A 17,783-nucleotide genomic window follows, 5' to 3' on the forward strand; every position below is an offset into this window, starting at 1 on the left:
CTGCCCTTCCCTGCAGGCTTGATTGCCTCAACTGCCCTCCCTTGCAGGCCTGGTCCCTCCCAACTGCCCTCCTCTACTGGCCATTTTGTGGTGGCCATTTTTGACCACATGGGGGCAGCTATCTTGTGTGTTTGAGTGATGGTCAATTTGCATATTACTCTTTTATTAGATAGGATTACTCATTTATTTCAGCCCTTTGTATTCAGCATGTCTCTACCAAAATAAACCTACATTTCTATGAAAATTGAAGCTTTTGTTTTGTTTTTTGTGGCCCACATAAACTTACACCTTGTTTATTTGGCCCATGTTAGCCTTTGAGTTTGACATGCTTGGAGTATACAGTTCTTTCGCTCCTCTTGTGGGGATGGGGATAGTATAAGCCGTCCAGAATGACCTTTAGCACTCTAAGCTCTGTGAGGTATTAATATTCCTTTTTTACTTTTTAAATAACACGTGCTGCTATTAAGTATTAAATGGCAACATAAAGGTTTATGATTTAAATCACTCTTAAATTCTTCAAGATCTCACAAAGGACTTTTTTGGAATACATGTCTTTCTCCACTTAGGCTGGCCTGATATTTACCTTCTTTGGCAGGACTGGTATGGCTTGGCGAACCGCCTGTTCATAGTCAGGACCCTTCTTCTCTAGTTTACTCTGCAGATATTCTCATTGTGAAAGGAAGCTTATTTGTCTTTATGTTTTCAAGGGCTGGATGTTCTGGCTGGGTTCATTGAAATAGATTCTAGCTCAGACAAAACTAGTTACAAGCATAAGATTGTTTTTTCTTTGTTTGTTTTAAAATATATTTTTATTGATTTCAGAGAGAAAAGGAGGGGGAAAGAGAGATACCCTGTTTCCCCGAAAATAAGACAGTGTCTTATATTAATTTTTTCCTCCCAAAGTTGCGCTAGGTCTTATTTTCAGGGGATGTCTTATCTTTCCATGCGCTAGTTCTTATTTTCGGAAGATGTCTTATTTTCGGGGAAACACGGTAGAAGCATCAATGATGAGAGAGAATCATTGATCCGTTGCCTCCTGCATGCCCCCTACTGGGGAATGAGCTCACAAACCAGGCATGTGCCTTGAACGGGAATCAAACCGTGACCTCGTGGTTCATAGTTGAGCTCAGCCACTGAAGCGTGCAGCTGGGCTGTTTTCAGTTTTTACAAACAGCACTTCAGTGATCGTTCTTATTCATGTCTCCTTGTGTACTTGTGTGAAATTTCTCTGGAGTGCATACCTGAAAGTGGAAGTGGTAGAATGTGAGGTTTGCACATCTTTGGCTTTTCCTAGATGTTACTAAATTGCTGTTCACAATGGTAATTTCAGTTTATGTGGTATGCATAAGAATTTCCATTTCCTCATAGCCTCACTAAAATTTGTTAAGGTCAGACTTCTTAAATTTTTGCCAAATTTTGGTGATTTATTCTATTAATTTGCATTTTTTAGATTACTAATGAGCACCTTAGAAAACATCAGTTGGCCATTGGGTTTTCTCTTCTGTCTCTTTCCTCCCAACTCTTTTGCCCGTTCTTCTGTTGGGTTGTTTTTAACCTACTTGATTTATAGGCTCTCTTTATAAATGCAAGATGGTAATAATTTGCTAGTTATATGCACTGCAGCGATCTTTTCTATGGATCATCTCTTTTTGCTTTGGTTCTAGGGTCTTCTGAGGCATAGAAGTTGTAAATTTTAATGAAGTTAGATCTCATCCATATTTTCCTTCATGTTTGTACTTATGTCTTGAAAAACTGATCAGCTGCCTCCTGCACACTCCCCACTGGGGATGTGCCCACAACCAAGGCACATGCCCTCGACCAGAATCGAACTCGGGACCCCACAGTCCGCAGGCCAATGCTCTATCCACTGAGCCAAACCAGTTAGGGCTAGGATTTCTAATGAATACTCTTTTTTATGTACTTGCCCTTGATTTTTTTTTCTTATTTGTTTCACAATTTCTTGTTCTATTTTTAAATAAAAATTTATTTCTCTAAACATTCTAAACATACTCGTTTTGGTGTGGTAGTCAGGCTAGTCTATGGAATTAATTTCATATGGAGTGACTGCATATGCTAATTGGTGATTTTGTTGGTTGTCTTTCTTAGCATTGGATTTGCTTCAGTTTTTTGGAATTTGAGTTTGCAGGATCATTCTGAGTGGCAGGTATATTTTGTTCATTTGATTCTCTCCTTCCTCACCCTCCCTACCTAATGGTTTGCACTTTTTTCCACTTGACTCCTTGAATTCCAAATTTGGAACCAGGTCTGTTAAGTTTCATGCTTTATCTTAACACTGAAAATCTCAGATTCAGCAAGAGAACCAGTGGGGGGCTGGCAAGCGACAGCCGATTCATCAATGATTCTCTGTCATCATTGATGTTTTCATCCCTTTCTCCCTCTCACTTCTTCTCTCTGAAATAAAATTTAAAATTTACATATATATGGTATGATGCTTGCCTGTGGGTACTCGTGGTGGATGTTTTTAAATGAAGATCTCTTGGGTATATCTTCTTATTTCTGTTTATACCTTGAATGTTTAGTTTGAATCCCACTAAAGTTGCATAACCTTGGCAAGTTGCTTCACATCTCTAATCTTTCTCCCATTTTTAGATGAAGATAATATTCCTTGCAGGGCTGCCTAAAGATCTAAGACAGTTCTGTGCAGGTCCCTCCCGTGGTTTAGAAGGCATTCCAGAAAGATGAGTTCTCTCCTGCACCTGTCCCACCCAACCCTTATCAGTGATTAATGATTTCCCTGGCAGAGCAAACAATTTTTCTGCAATTGTTGAATATTGAGTTCTATGTATGTCAATAGGTTAAGATGGTTGATAGTGTCATCCAGAATTGTATATTTTATTGATTTTGGGGGGGGGGGGCGGGGTGTCTTCTTGTTCTATTAATTACTGATAGAGCTGTGCTAAAATATACAACTACAGTTGTGGATTTGTCTAGTTCTCCCTCTAGTTCTCGGTTTTATTTGTGTGTTTGTTTTTTATGACATTATTTTTTGTTGCTGTCGAACTCTTCCACATAGATTCATTTCTTGTTTTATCAGCATTATTGAAGTACAGTTGATGTAATAATAAACTGTTTAGCATTTTTAAGGTATGTAATTTGGTGAGTTTTGTCATATGTGTATAAGCCAGTGAAACCACTACCACAGTGAAGATAATGAACATACCATTACCCTTAAAAGTTTCTTTGTGCCTCTTGGTAATCTCCTCCTCCAGCTCCCTCCTCCCTCTTCCCTCCCACCTGTTCCCAACCAGGTAAACACTGATATACTTTCTGGTACTATAGATTAATTTGTATTTTTTAGAATTTTATATAAAAGGAATCATACTTTATAGACTCCTTTTTAGTCTGACTTCTTTCACCTAGCATGGTTATTTTGGTTTTGATCCATGTTGCTGTATTTATCAGTAGTTCACTCTTACTTATTGCTGAGTAGTATTCTATTATATGAATATAGCATAATTTGTTTATCCAGTCACTTATTTCTGGACATTTGGATTCTTTCCAGTTTTTGACTGTTACTATTTTCCTAATATGTATTATAACTTGTGGGATAAGTGCAAATGTAATTTACCTTGTCGTAATATCCCTTCATTTTTTCCTCTCTTTACAGCATGGGTAAGTTCTCTCTCCATGGGGATGATTTTCTTTTGCTGCCCAATAGTCAGCATCTTCACAGACATATTTGGTTGTCGGAAAACAGCTGTTGTGGGTGCTGCTATTGGATTCATTGGACTCATGTCCAGTTCTTTTGTAAGGTAAGGATTTGGTTTCTTCATGTTGGCTTTTGAGAACTGTTAGATACCTTAAAGTTTTCCTTTCAGAAACTTTGCTGTTTATATAAAAAAAAAAATAATAATCTTCCTTTTTGTTGCTTAAACTGTAAGCAATATGACTTTCTCGTTGTTATCCATAGCAGCAAATCAGAGCTCGAGAACTTGAATGTTTTTTGCTTACAGTGCCTAACAGATGTTATTCAGGATTTACCCTATATGTTCCCTGGAGCAAGAAAAATGTTTCTCCTTTTGTCTTTTTCTAATCACATAACAATCCTAAAAGGACTCATACAATGAGTTGTCTAAAGCATTAGTTGTAGGTCAGCTCAATCTGAGGCTTGAAGGGTAAAGTAAGTGGTGTGTTGAAGCAGTTGTTCATAGGCTTGATATGAAATATTTTTACTAATGGGAAAAAACTTGGTTATTTATTTCAACCCAGGTAGAGGATTCCTGTGTGCATTTTTTTTTTTTTTTAAAAAGAACATACAAAAGTAAAAAAAAAGAAAAAAAAAGATTATAGCAAAATGAAATGGTCAAATGCAGCTTAAAAGAAAAAAAATATCAGTACCCTTTGCCTGTGTCTGTTAGAGATGTAGTTCATGCAGATGACGAGGAACTAACAGCAAAGAGCTGATGGGCATGAAGCACTTCTCCCTGCAGCTCCAGCTCTGCTAGTAAATCCCTTTGCATTCTCAGAATAATCCCCAGAGAAACACTGGTTTAATATATTGCTCTAGCTAACAGGTGATTAACAAGAAAACCTCTTAAAATGATTTCCATTTATGTCTGCTTTAGTGGTTTAATCCTAATTTTTTTTGCCTCTTTCCCTTACCTAACTATCTTCATGCACTAGTTGAAAAGCATTATTGAATCATTAGAAAAAAACCACACACTCATATTTGTTGCCCCGATTGTTTTTAAAAGATTCTGGATTTAATAAACGGAACCCTTGGTTTACTAATTTTACTCCCACCCACCCTACCCGTACCCTTTCCTCATCTCTAAAATGAGCCCCTTTCTTTCACCTAACTTAGAAAAAAAAATTTTTTTGAGAGAATGGGAGGGGGAGAGATAGATAGCAAAATATTGATGTGAGAGAGACACATCAATTGGTTGCCTCCTATATGCTCCCCGACCAGGTCTGGTGATCAAGCTTCCAGAATCAAACCCAGGTCCCTTCAGTCCTCAGGCTGACACTCTATTCACTGAGCCCAACCAGCTAGGGCTATAAATTTTATTTGGATTCTAAACAATTATTTTTATGTCTTGATAGAAAATATATATTCCATCTTTATAGTGCCTTTATGACTTTTTCCCTTCTAAAGTTGACTTGTAAAGAAACAAAACAATTTTGTTTGAAATAAGATTCTGCTTAGGTAATTACTTTCACTTTGTATTTAAAGGAAGTTCTAACCTTTTTATTTACTTATTTTTATAGAGGGAGAAAGGGAGATAGGGAGAGAGAGACACATAGACATGAGAGAGATACATCAATCTGTTGCTTCTCTAACTCAGGCTTAAACCCACAAGCTAGGCATGTGCCCTCACCAGGAATTGAACCCATGACCCTCTGGTGCATGGGATGACATTGCAACCAACTGAGCCACACCAGCCAGGGCTAATTTGAGTTTTTGTTTTTGGCAATAATACAATATTGTGCTATTACCAACGTGCCAGATACTTGTTTTGATCTGGAAGCTTCCAGGTACCCATTGCCAGTACCTGCGGCCCTAGCACTTGCTGAGTATATTAACAATCAGGCTTTGGTAGAGAGATGACCAACAGGTAGAAAACCCATGTAATTTATTACCTTATTTGGTAGACAAAAAACATATATACAAACCTATTTACAGGAAGCAATGTTTTTCAAACTTTTTTGATGATTGAAAAATAAAAATTATGAAATGTTTTACATTGCGACTCAACAGAATGTCTTGAAACCATATTTACTACATGTAATGTTCTCATATTTTCCACTCAGTTCCACTGATCAAAAGATACCAAACTTTTATTTATTTATTTTTAAAATATGTGGTTTTAAATATTTTTTTCACCTCAGAGAGAGAGACGAAGCAAGAGGGAGAGAGGGATAGAAACATCAATGATAGAGAATCATTGGACAGCTGCCTCCTACATGCTCCCTACTGGGGAGCAAGTCTACAATCCAAGCCTGTGCCCTGACCTGGAATCAAACCATCACCTCCTGGTCAGCGCTCAAACACTGAGCCACACCGGCCTGGCGAAAGACACCGCTCTTGCTTTTAGAGCAATACGCAGGAGCAAGGGGGAATGTGGTATAAGTTCAAAGTGTTGAACAGTGGACCCACTTTTCTTGTAGTTCAAGTTCTGCCTTCTTAGGAAAACCTTCTCCAGCAATCCCAGGGCACATCATGTCCCTTCTCTGAATCATTTTTACGCACATGACTGGCATCTTACTGACTTACACTGCACTTATTCAGTTGTCAAACTTTCAACAATTTGATCCATTTGTTACTGAGGTGAAAATTTAGAAGTAAATGAGAAGGACTCAGTGGCAGCGAAAATGCCATCACAAAGCTTTTGTACTTGATTTTTTGGGAGAGATAGGAAGTATTTCGTTTTTAAAACGGTGTCCAAAGAATGTTTTCAATTTATATTCAGTGGTGCCTCACACAACGAACTTAATTCGTTCCAGGAGCAAGCTTGTTATGCGAAAAGTTCGTTATGTGAAACGCGTTTTCCCATAACAATACATGTTAAAAAAAATAATTCGTTCTGTAGCATAAAATATGCTAAGATGACATATTTTTATTTAGATACATCTAAAAACATAATTTTTTTTTTAAAAAAACACACATTTTTTTAATTTTAAGACAGACTAAGTAGAGTCTACCGAATCTTGCACATCTTCATCCATTTTCTGCTTTTTGGCCGATGGTTTCATGAAAAACCTGTCCAAAGTTCGCTGTGCGAGGCGTTCGTTATGCGAGGCACCACTGTTCCTGGCTCCCTGGTCTTCCAGCTGACAGCTCTACAGCACTGTGGTGTAATCATATAGCAATTGACGTTCATGATGATACTGTTGTCAGTACCATTTTTAAAAAATTTAAATTCTTTACTTTTGTTTGTTTTGTTAATTATGAATTTTATTAGGTCATCCGGAAAACTAGATGGCTAAGCATCAAAATGGCGCCAGCCAATTCATTACTGTTGAAAGTATTACATCATTCTCCTTTTTCCTATTATCCTCTCCCACCCCCAGCACATGCCCTCACCTCGCTTCTGTCTGTGTCCATTGATGATACTTATATGCATGCAAACAAGTCCTTTGGTTGATCTCTTACCACCACCCCAGCTCATCCTCTCCTGGTGAATACCATTTTTATATACACCTTGAAGAAAGCAGAGAAATGTATAATAGATTTAGTAGGTTCTTCCTTTAAAATTAAATAAAAAGAAAATTATAAATAAAAATAAATAAATAGTGCCTTAAGAAGTAAGTTCCAATTATCTGGAAAACTATTTCTGTGGGGAAAAATTGATGCAGAATAAATGAAATGTTATCAATATTTATATTTTGTTCTGTAGTATATGGGATAGATATCTTGTTTTACTAAGCAGACTGTGAGTCGGGCATAACCACATTTTAAATATTTTTTTTCACCAAGCACCTGGAACGCAGTAGCTGCTGAATATATATTTATTGAATCAAGAATGGAGATACAGTAATGGGTGATCAGGGTGAGGTCACGTTAATCTGGGAGTGACTCTGGAACCTGATTAAACGATGATGCAGTTGTGGATTAACAGAGGGGAAAGGGCACCTGAAAGGTTTGCCAACATGCTTAATTTTTATCAGATTCTAGAGTTCCTGTGCCTACCTCAGCATATTGCTAGACTAGTATTATTGTCCAAAATTTAATCATTAACCAACTTTATCTTAATTTCTATTAGATAGTTTGATAAATAGCCTTCTGAATTAGACATTTCAAAGGAAAAAAAATATTGTTTTCCTTTTCTCCTCAATTGTTTCAACGAATGTAATGATATGCTCCTCTGTTTTTATAAGAGATGTAGGATTACGTTACTTGGTTAAACTATGAAATTCTTGACCCCTTATTTCTTTGAGACGTATGTGGCCTTATAGCTTGCGCACTGGGAGCATGCTCCATCTGCTCTTTCTGCAGTGAGAGCGTGACTCCTTGTTATCTTGCATAACGCTGCCGAGAACAGTGCGGAACGGGGCGAAGGTTGGTCTGCAGCCCTTAGGCCAGCAAAAATGAGATGCAGCTGCTCTTCTGTGCAGACGACCCTGACGTAACCTGGGGAGGAAACATAAGACACAGCCTTTTCCTCTGTGCTCGGGAAAACCCCATAAAATAAGGAGTTTTCATAGTTTAAACGTTTATTGAGACTGAGTTGTTTTGTGTTCCTTTCAACCCTGTCGCTTTCACTGAGGCCCGTCCTGTGTGAGAGTGGAGAGCACACAGCTTCTACCCAGGGCCGCAGGGCTCGCCGGAGATCCATGGGAAGAGAAGGAAGAACAAAAGCACCGATGACCTTAGCGGTCCTTTCTCACATACCTGAGGCCTTTCTGTTACCCATTCAGATTAAGTTAAAATGTTTTTAGTGCTACATTCTTGGTTTACCAAGGTTTCCACCTGTCTTTAGCTACATTTTATTTGTAGAAAATACACTGATTAACTAAAACCCACTGGCATTCGAAGGTTTTATTCTACCAAGCACATGATAAAAATAATGAAAGCCGCTTTCCATCTTTTTTCGTCCTCACACAGTTCCATCGAACCGCTGTACCTCACCTACGGAATCATATTTGCCAGCGGCTGCTCCTTTGCCTACCAGCCTTCCTTGGTCATTCTGGGACACTATTTCAAGAAGCGCCTCGGACTGGTGAACGGCATCGTCACCGCTGGCAGCAGCCTCTTCACAATCTTGCTGCCTCTCCTCCTAAGGGTTCTGACCGACAGCTTGGACCTCTTTTACACGCTGAGAATCCTCTGCATCTTCATGTTCGTTCTCTTTCTGGCTGGCTTTACGTACCGACCTCTCGTTCCCAGTGTCAGAGAGAAAGAGAGTGGGATCAAAGGAGGCAAGAGATCCTCCTTCTTTTCCCGGAGGAAGTTCAGTCCTCCCCAAAAAATTTTCAATTTCGCCATCTTCAAGGTGAAGGCTTACGCGGTGTGGGCAGTTGGAATACCGCTCGCACTTTTTGGATACTTTGTGCCTTATGTTCACTTGGTGAGTATGCTTCCTTGGCTTTGCTGGTGACAGATGTTATTTCATAACAGGAAAGCCTAGAAGAGCACATAGATCAGGCTGAAGTTGGCCTTAAAAATCTCTGGTGATCACAATTCAGGGACTCCTGAAGTTCAAGGTCTTTTAAGACAACAGCTATCAGATCATGAAAGAGAGGGAATGTTTAACGGTGTGCTTTGATATTTTAAACATCACTAAACCTAAACAAACAAAAACAACTTCAGGCATCGGTCTGAAAAACTGGATGGGTCAATGTTGCTTCAAGTGTCTTGCAAATCCTATAACCTGGGGCAAAGATGGCGCAGTGATTTTTGCCAACTTCAATAAATTCTTTTTTGAAACCGTGCGGAAATTAGGTAAATAGGAAAAGCCAGTGGCCTTGACACAAAGAAGCCTGACATTCACTTGTGGGATACTTCTGGGATTGATTATTTAAGAAATGTTACCAAGTTCCCAAGGAGAATAGAGGGAAGGGTTTCACAGGAAATTGGGATCTGAAGAGCTCAAACAATTTATATTGCTTATCTCTATTTCTACTGAACAAAGAAGGTGTCTAAAATATTTGCCCCTGGCAGGTATTTGCTCTAAGATACTTATTTCATGTGTTTTTCCTTTTTTCTTACTGCTGTGGCTGATAGTGTATTTACAGGTCAACATACTTGATAAAGATAAATGATACTAAGATACATTTTTCTTTTGTATGCATACTATGTGTGTGAACCAGAATCCTATTTAGCTTTTAGCCTACTTTTGGACATTCGTGTGATTTTTCTTTAAAGTTTTAGCGAAAGTTTGTAACATAGGTAAAAAAATTACGGGGCACAAGGGGTTAGCTGGTAAACTGCATGTTCAACACTGCGGGTTCCTATGCCCAGTTCATAGGAATTAGGTTAAGGAAACATGAAGAGAGATGCCAGGCATGTCCTGGATTCAAAAATACTTTTATTTCTCAATTCTCCTTATTCCTTATTTGCCAGAGGCGTGGGGGAAGCATCTGGGATGACCACAGGGAAGACAAGAAGAACTAGTTTTTAGTTCTGTGAGGCCCTTGGCATTTTTTAGTGACTGAGGTTCTAGGTAAAATGAGTTAGTATGTGACCCCTGTCACATATGCAGTAAGTGGCTACATCTCAATCTAATGATCCATCGCACACTTTTTAGGAAGACATATGTGAACCATTGGAAACTATATTTTTGTTGTTGGGCTACAGATCCATTGTGGAAGGATCAGCTTTACCAACTCCCTCTTCCATGGCTTCTCTTATTAAGATAACATTTGTTATGTTCTTTTCAAAGATGAGTAGAGTTTAAAAAAAAAAAAATTCTCTTTGGTACTATAAGGTGAACACACCCAGATAAATCAGTCTCTCAGCTTTGCTATACCAAACATTTATCAAAGCACAAGTAGTAGGCAATTGTCTAGTTATTTCTGGTAATATTTTTATAATTTGTAAACTTAACATATGCTATTTCATTTGATCACAAGAAATCTGAGGCAAAATAAATATCATTAGCCTGGAAAGCAGATCCATTGTTAACAAAGATGCTGCTCTCTCCCACCATGGAGCATGCCTGCATCTTTCCCGTTCCCCTCCTTGTCTCCCTCAGGCACAGCTCTCCTAAACTCCGAGGGACTCCCGGAGACTTGCCCCCAGGGGAGCAGTGGGCAGAGGCAGCTCCTCCCAGGCTCACCCCTGAACTGAGAAGTGTCTGACTTCTCAGTGAGCCACAGCAGTGATGTATCATTCTGCATGGATGAGAAGACCGAGGCACTGAGATTTGAAAATTTGCCTGGGGGTCCACAGAGAGAGTGACCCATAATTAGTTTAGTACCTAAACGCAGTTTTGTAGGATGGGAAAAGGTAAAGGTTCTGAAGTAAGACAGGTCTGGGTTTGAGTCCTGGTTTTGTTCTTTACTAGCTGGACAACCTTGGGTAACCTCTCCACTACCCTTTCTCCTGTTGCTTCTTCTATCCTAAGTCCTTCCGTGTTTCATTACCCCCCAGCTTTAATAAACAAAGCCTCAAAATAAAATAAAAGAAGAAAAGAAACGATGTTAAGTGACTTCCTAAGGATCATATAACAGCAAAGCATGGCTTGGCTCCCTCCCACTGTGCTTACCTGGAGGCACACCTAGTATAGCCTCACTTTGGAGCACAATGGGCTACTTCCCTGGCTATACCACCGGATATGCCCATCTTATTTTTGTTGTTGTAGCTAATCCTCACCCAAGGATATTTTTTCCATTGATTTTTAGAGAGAGTGGAAGGGAAGGAGAGGGAAGAGAAGGAGAGAGAGAGAGAAAGAGAGAGACATTGATGTGAGAGAGACACATTGTCTCCTGCATGCATCCTGATTGGGATGGGGATCGAACCTGCAGCCCAGGTATGTGCCCTTGACCAGGAATTGAACCCAAGACCCTTCAGTGCACAGGCCAATGCTCTATCCACTGAGAAACATGGGCCAGGGCAGATATGCTCATCTTACTGGGGGGAAGTGAATATGCCTAATAAAACTTAATAAATATGTTATGGTCACTTCCTTAAACAAATTTCTTAGTAGTGAGTGATGAGGGAGATGGTGCTACAGGCACTTTGGTCACCAGAAGACTATAAATCAGGAAACGCAGGAGCAGTGAGGTTTTTTCCGGCTCTGATATCAAGCCAGGCCTCTTTCTGCTTTTCCTCCTTTAGGCGTGTTTTCTTAGGAAAGGTGTTGATATTCGGGATTTTCTCTTTGTCAAACTGTTGTGGCACTGACAGCCATGTTGGAGAGCAAACACCAGACAGTTAAATGCCATGTAGGTGTTTGAAACTCGTGTATGATGGGTGCACTGAGTTGTCCATCTGTTATAATGTAAGGTTTGAATTAAGGACATTTAATCCAGACTTTCTGGAATGTGACACCTCTTTCCTCCTTAGCGTGGGAAAAGGTGTCTCAAATCTTTCCAAAGACCAGTAGATGAGGTTCAGTTCATATTAAACCCTTTTTGGGTGTTGAAGGGCATAGATACCTAAGGGTAAGAACCTGTCCTGAAGGAACATAAAATCTAGTAATGTCATAAAGATCATTATAGCTTATAAAGGACGTTTACATACATTATCTTATTTAATCTTCAAAATAATGCGTTTGCTGTGACGTATCATTCTGCATGGATGAGAAGACCGAGCACTGAGATTTGAAAATTTGCCTGGGGGTCCACAGAGAGAGTGACCCATAATTAGTTTAGTACCTAAATGCAGTTTTGTAGGATGGGAAAAGGTAAAGGTTCTGAAGTAAGACAGGTCTGGGTTTGAGTCCTGGTTTTGTTCTTTACTAGCTGGACAACCTTGGGTAACCTCTCCAAGCATTAGTTTCTTCATCTATAAAATAGGGATAAACCCAACTTTACAAAGTTGTTATAAGGATTAAAGAAAATGTATGTAAAGCATCTATCCAGGTCTGGCATAAATATGAGTTATTTTAAGACAATGTGGGTACCGATTAAGTAGTTTTAGGGGCTATAGCATCAAAGGAGAAAGATGGTATCCATTTGGAACAGTGGTTAGTTAAAGATGTCACAGGATTGGGCCTTGAGCATAAGATTTGGGTTAAAACCAAATCCTTAATCAACTAGGGAACTAATTTATCTATCTAGGTCTTTTTAAAGATTCAGAATGAAGTGCTCTTGTGGCTATGTTAAAATCCTAAGATCTTGTTTATTAGACTGTTCATGATGATTTGAGAGGGGGCTCTGTATGCTTTATAGCAATCTTGCTCTCAAAGCAAGGTTGGAGGTCTTATCTTTTAGTGTCACTTTTATAAATAAAGCATCATATATTGTTCCTTGGAAGCTCCACATGATCTCTCTTAGGCCTGCCCACTTATAGTCTCCATTGTGGGGGTACAGATGTTACAGATGAATTTCGCTGAGACCTGACTCCAAATAACCATTTCTATAATAATAGCAGCTGCTCCCGTTTTTATGAGGTGCCCCTTCTGCCTAAGAGTTTGTTTAGTTTTCTGGGTAAAGTTGCTATGGCTTCTCCTTCTTCAGTTTTTCTTCATTGGCTTCCAGAAGCTCAACACTCTCTTAGTTTTCCGCCTACCTCTCCATTGGAAATGAGATGATACCTCATTCTTTCTTAGTTTCTTGGCTGGCTCCTTTTCATCTGATCCCTGCATATCAGCTTGCCCCTCAATCTTTATATATATATATATATATATATATATATATATATATATATTATATATATATATATATATTTTTTTTTTTTTTATTGGCCCAGCAGGATTGGCTCAGTGGTTGAGTGTTGACCCAAGAATCAAGAGGTTACTAGTTTGATTCCCAGTCAGGGCACATGCCTGGGTTGCGGGCTCGATCCCTAGTAGGAGATGTGCAGGAGGCAGCCAATCTGTTTCCCTCTCGTTGATGTTTCTCTTCTCTTGCTCCCTTCTTCTGGCTCTAAAATCAATTAAAAGCATATTTTAAAAAAACATTTTTTATTGATTTTTAGAGAAGAGTAAGGGAGAGGGAGAAAGAGAAACATCAATGTGAGAGTGGAACATCAATCGGCTGCCTCCTGCATTGGGAATCAAACTAGTAACCTTTTGGTGCGCGGGACGACGCTCAACCAACTGAGCCAGACTGGCAAGACACCCTAGATCTTTTTATTCTACTGATGGTTTCGTATAAGCAATTTATTTTCTCACCATTTTAATCTTTAAAATTCTCTGCTTTGATGCCACAATTACTGTTCGTATTTTGTACTTGGAAGACATTCTCGTATTATAGGCATTAAACAATTAACAAATAAGCACAAACTCAGCAAACCTCAGAATAATTGAATAATACTAATGCCATCTGTTGATGGAGGAAAGAGTTGATGTGTTTTGCCTTGAACCACAAGGCATACGTTGAAGTTATAACCTAATAAACTGAAGAAAGTTCAGTGTCTCTGTCGTAATTGTAAGTGTATGGATGGAGGGAAAAGGGATTTTTGGTGGCCATCCTCATTAACAAGGAAAGCTAGACAATTGGTGTCTGCCTCCTGTGTAGCAACTGAAAGCTCACAGAGCAGTGGTGGTGTGTATAAGACTAGGATGAGGATGCGGGATTAGGGAGGCTGACTACAAGTCCACATAGCTTTGGAAGAGCACTGACCGCAGAGCAGCGATCATGGTGACACAAGTTTCTCAGTGGTTCCTCAATGCTCCATCCTCAATATGAGGAAGAGGATTTAACTTTAATTGCTTCACATCTCCACACCACCACCACTCAGTCACCTTTGAAAACAGATATTTAGTACCTGTGTTCTTCAACTCTGTAACAGGATAGCTGGGTAGCTTTAGTTTTTAAGTTTTAAACCCACATAGTTCTCTCAAAGAAAAGATGACTGACTCGTGTTGAAATCTTCAGCATAAGTGTATTAGCCTGTTTGTTGTTTTTTTTAAAAATCATGATTAGATACGTGTGTCAGTTTTATGGCAGATAGTAATCGACTGTTCTCAAAAGAAACTTCAACCTAATAGATGGACTCATTTGCCTGATGCTATGATTAATGACAAATCATTTGCTTGCTGATAGGGTCATTAAGTGGACACCACGACCAGTTGTAATTGGGAACAAACAAGTTGTACTTTTTAATTAGAAATGAAAATTTGAGGCAAACAAATCAGTAAATTGAACATGTAGTGCCTCGAGAGATATTTTATAGCTTTAATTAATGCCAAACGCTCTCATGGGTCAAAAATGGAATGTGGCTGTTAAACCTCTGTTCATGTTGCAGTCCCAGCAGGAATACTGCACTAAGCCTGGAGCTCAGGGCAACTAGGAATAGCTTTTAACTCTGTGTGGCTTCCTCAGAGGGAGTTCATGTTCACTTGTCAAGACTCTATCATGTGTCAAGCATGTTCACAAAAATCTCACATAACCATCACAAGGCTGAGTGTAATAAGTGTAATAAATAACTATATACTCAGACCTAAGGAAATGACTCTGCTAGCTGCACTTGTTCAAGGTCACTCATTGAGTTATGCTCAGCTGAGATTTGAACACTCTAAGCCTTATGTTCTTTTTTTGAAAGAGTCTGCTGGCCCTTCATTGGGTCAGAGTTGGAAAGCTGCCCGTTATCAGCCACTCTGGACCTAGACCAAAGTTTTCTTCATCTTGCAAGTTTCCCTTCTGTCTTTTAGGGGCTCTCTGGGAAATCTCCAAGTTAGTGTGAAATCCAAAAAGACTTCACTTAGAATTTGTTTTTTGGAGTTTTGTCAGAAATATCAAAAGGTTTGAACACTTGACTAAAAAGGATCACAGATTATTATGAAACAGTATTTCATTATATATTTTACCAAAGTGACAATGAAAGATTACAAAGACAAATGCAGAAAGTTAGCTCTTACTATTGAGAAGATTCAGTTTTCTTAAGTAATCAACGACCTGGTTAAAATGATATAAAACACAGAAATTTGCTTTCAACAGATTACTCAAAAAAACCTTTAGCGGGTGAAAAAAAAAAGTTTTAGTTTTACATAAATACACCATTGATATTAAATTAATTTAAAAATCCTTATTAATAATATAATTTTTAGCCACAGGTAAAATTCTCTCTCTCTCTTCAGCTTTTTGTATATATTTAGTTTATCCTTCGTAACCAGAAATTCTAATTTAGACAAAATCATTCTCACTTCCTTTAACAAAAATGCAGCTTCATTTCTCATACCTTTTTGTAGTAAAAAATACATCCTACTTTCCTTTTGGTCTGAAAGGCTAGGTGCTTGGCTCTGGGTGAAAGAGTCTGCTAACTCAATTGGCTGCAGGCAGAATCCTTTAACCCAGTGACTTTCAATTGGTGTGCCAGAAGAATTTTTAAACATGCAATACTTGACTATTTAGTCAGGGGCGCTGACCTCTTTTTCCTTAGATTGTCAAATAAAAAATTGACAACAGCCAATACAACAAGTGTGAATGCCCTGTCTTGAACCATAAGTATATAGGTCATATGATGGAATTGCATCTTATTGTCACATCACATAATAAGGTGGTGTGTGATTAATTGTTGGTACCAGAAGTCCTGTAGAATTGTCTCCCATCTCAAACGGACCTGACCTGGAAAGGAGAGATGTTCAGATCTGGAGTTGAACTCAGAGAGCAGAGTGAAAAGCCGGGGAGCGTGGGGGGGACGGACTTACCAATGTCCTGAGGGTATTTGGAGAAAGACGATGAACTCAAAATTGTGTTTGTGGCGCTGTGCCTGTTTCTCATTGTCCTAGAATGCCATCCGAAGTTCACTTGGTTCTAAAGTGTCACCAGATGTGTTAAAAAATTCAACTGAGTAAATTTGAAGATCTAGTTGGCTTTACTAAGCGATTCATAAATCAGGCAGCATCCCATCTAGCACCTACAAGGACACTCTGCTGAGTTGTACAAAATGGAAGGTTTTTATAGGTAGAAAGAGGGTGGGATTAAGAAGTTAAAAGAGTGGATTATTTCAGGCAAGGACTCCTTCCCTTGGGAGACTGCAGGGAGTCTTAACAGGCAGATGACCTCACTACTGTTCAGGAAATCTCAAACTAACTGGTTTAAAATGCCTCTCCCGGGAGAGGCTGAAACTGCAATTAGGATATTAAGTATTGGTTTGGTGATGTGGATTAGCAAAAGTGACTCCATTTTGGCCTGTTTCATCCTTCTTTTTTTTAGACTGGTTAGGAACTAACGCACAGAAAGTTTAAGTTGCTTGTTAGAACTCACAGTTATACAAGTGGCAGAACCAGGTGTAACATCCAAGAATTTCCATGCTCCATAAATGAAAGCTTATCATAGCCAAAAATGTATATGTGTACATAGTAGAAACAGAATTATGTAATTGAGGGAAGAAATTGTTTTTCACTATACATAAGCCTAAGTAAACTCATAGGATTCCTTTTCCAATCAAGAGATTGACTACTTTACCATTTTGACAGTCCAGTTCTTCAAAGTTGCCAGTAGCAGTTAAACTGGCTTTATTGGCGTGGGATAGCAGTCCATCTCTGATGCCAGCAGCTTCTCATCCTAGAGGAGTCTTTGATGTTTGTTGTAGGTGGAGGCGAGTGTCAGAGACAAGGATAGAAGTCCATTTGAAGTTAGGCACCTGAGAAGGTCCCTTCTAACGAGGTTGGAAAGTTCCTTATATTTGATGTCCTTTCCAAAAAACAAAATCTAAAGTCTTTGTCTCCTGGAAGCTCAGTGTGAAAGGAAGTGGTTTTCTATTTGTCATTTTCTTGGAGTGACTTTATCACACCTTGGCAATAGTGTAAGATGTCAGCTATGTCTAGTTCCTTCTCCTAATTTAACTCCAGCTTAAACACACTATGATGCATGAAGGAATGCAAAAACCAAAAAATGGGGTTGTTTAAGGAGCTTTGAAGAACCAAGTAAGTGGCTGTCTTGAGTTTCCCAAGCCCTATTTGTATATTTTCCAACTATTGTTTACCCATGCGACACACCCTGGAAGTTTCTTCCATCAGCTATTTTACAACGCTTCCCATGCAATCTGTATAATAAAGCCTAAGCGACCTTTACAGCGGAATGAACAGAATGACCGGTCGCTATGATGTGCACTGACCACGAGGGGGCAGATGCTCAACGCAGGAGCTGCCCCCTGGTGGTCATTGCGCTCCCACAGGGGGAGCACTGCTCAGGCAGAAATAGGCGGGCTCACAGCTGGAGAGCACATGGCAGTGGCAGGATCCGCTCTTGCCTCCCTGGCAGCGCTAAGG

General features: G+C 39.2%; 1 protein-coding gene across 1 annotated transcript in view; it reads left to right on the forward strand.

Moving 5' to 3' along the window:
- The window catches only part of SLC16A10 (solute carrier family 16 member 10), an 87,762-nt gene that overhangs the window by 47,727 nt on the left and 22,252 nt on the right, over positions 1-17,783 (forward strand). The window contains 2 exon segments of the mRNA XM_084889890.1: positions 3,629-3,773; positions 8,567-9,029. Of these exon segments, the coding sequence (XP_084746016.1) occupies positions 3,629-3,773; positions 8,567-9,029 (608 nt within the window).

This window comes from Pipistrellus hanaki, assembly GCF_964339955.1.
Source record: "Pipistrellus hanaki genome assembly, chromosome: 7".
Classification (NCBI taxonomy): Eukaryota; Metazoa; Chordata; class Mammalia; order Chiroptera; family Vespertilionidae; genus Pipistrellus; species Pipistrellus hanaki.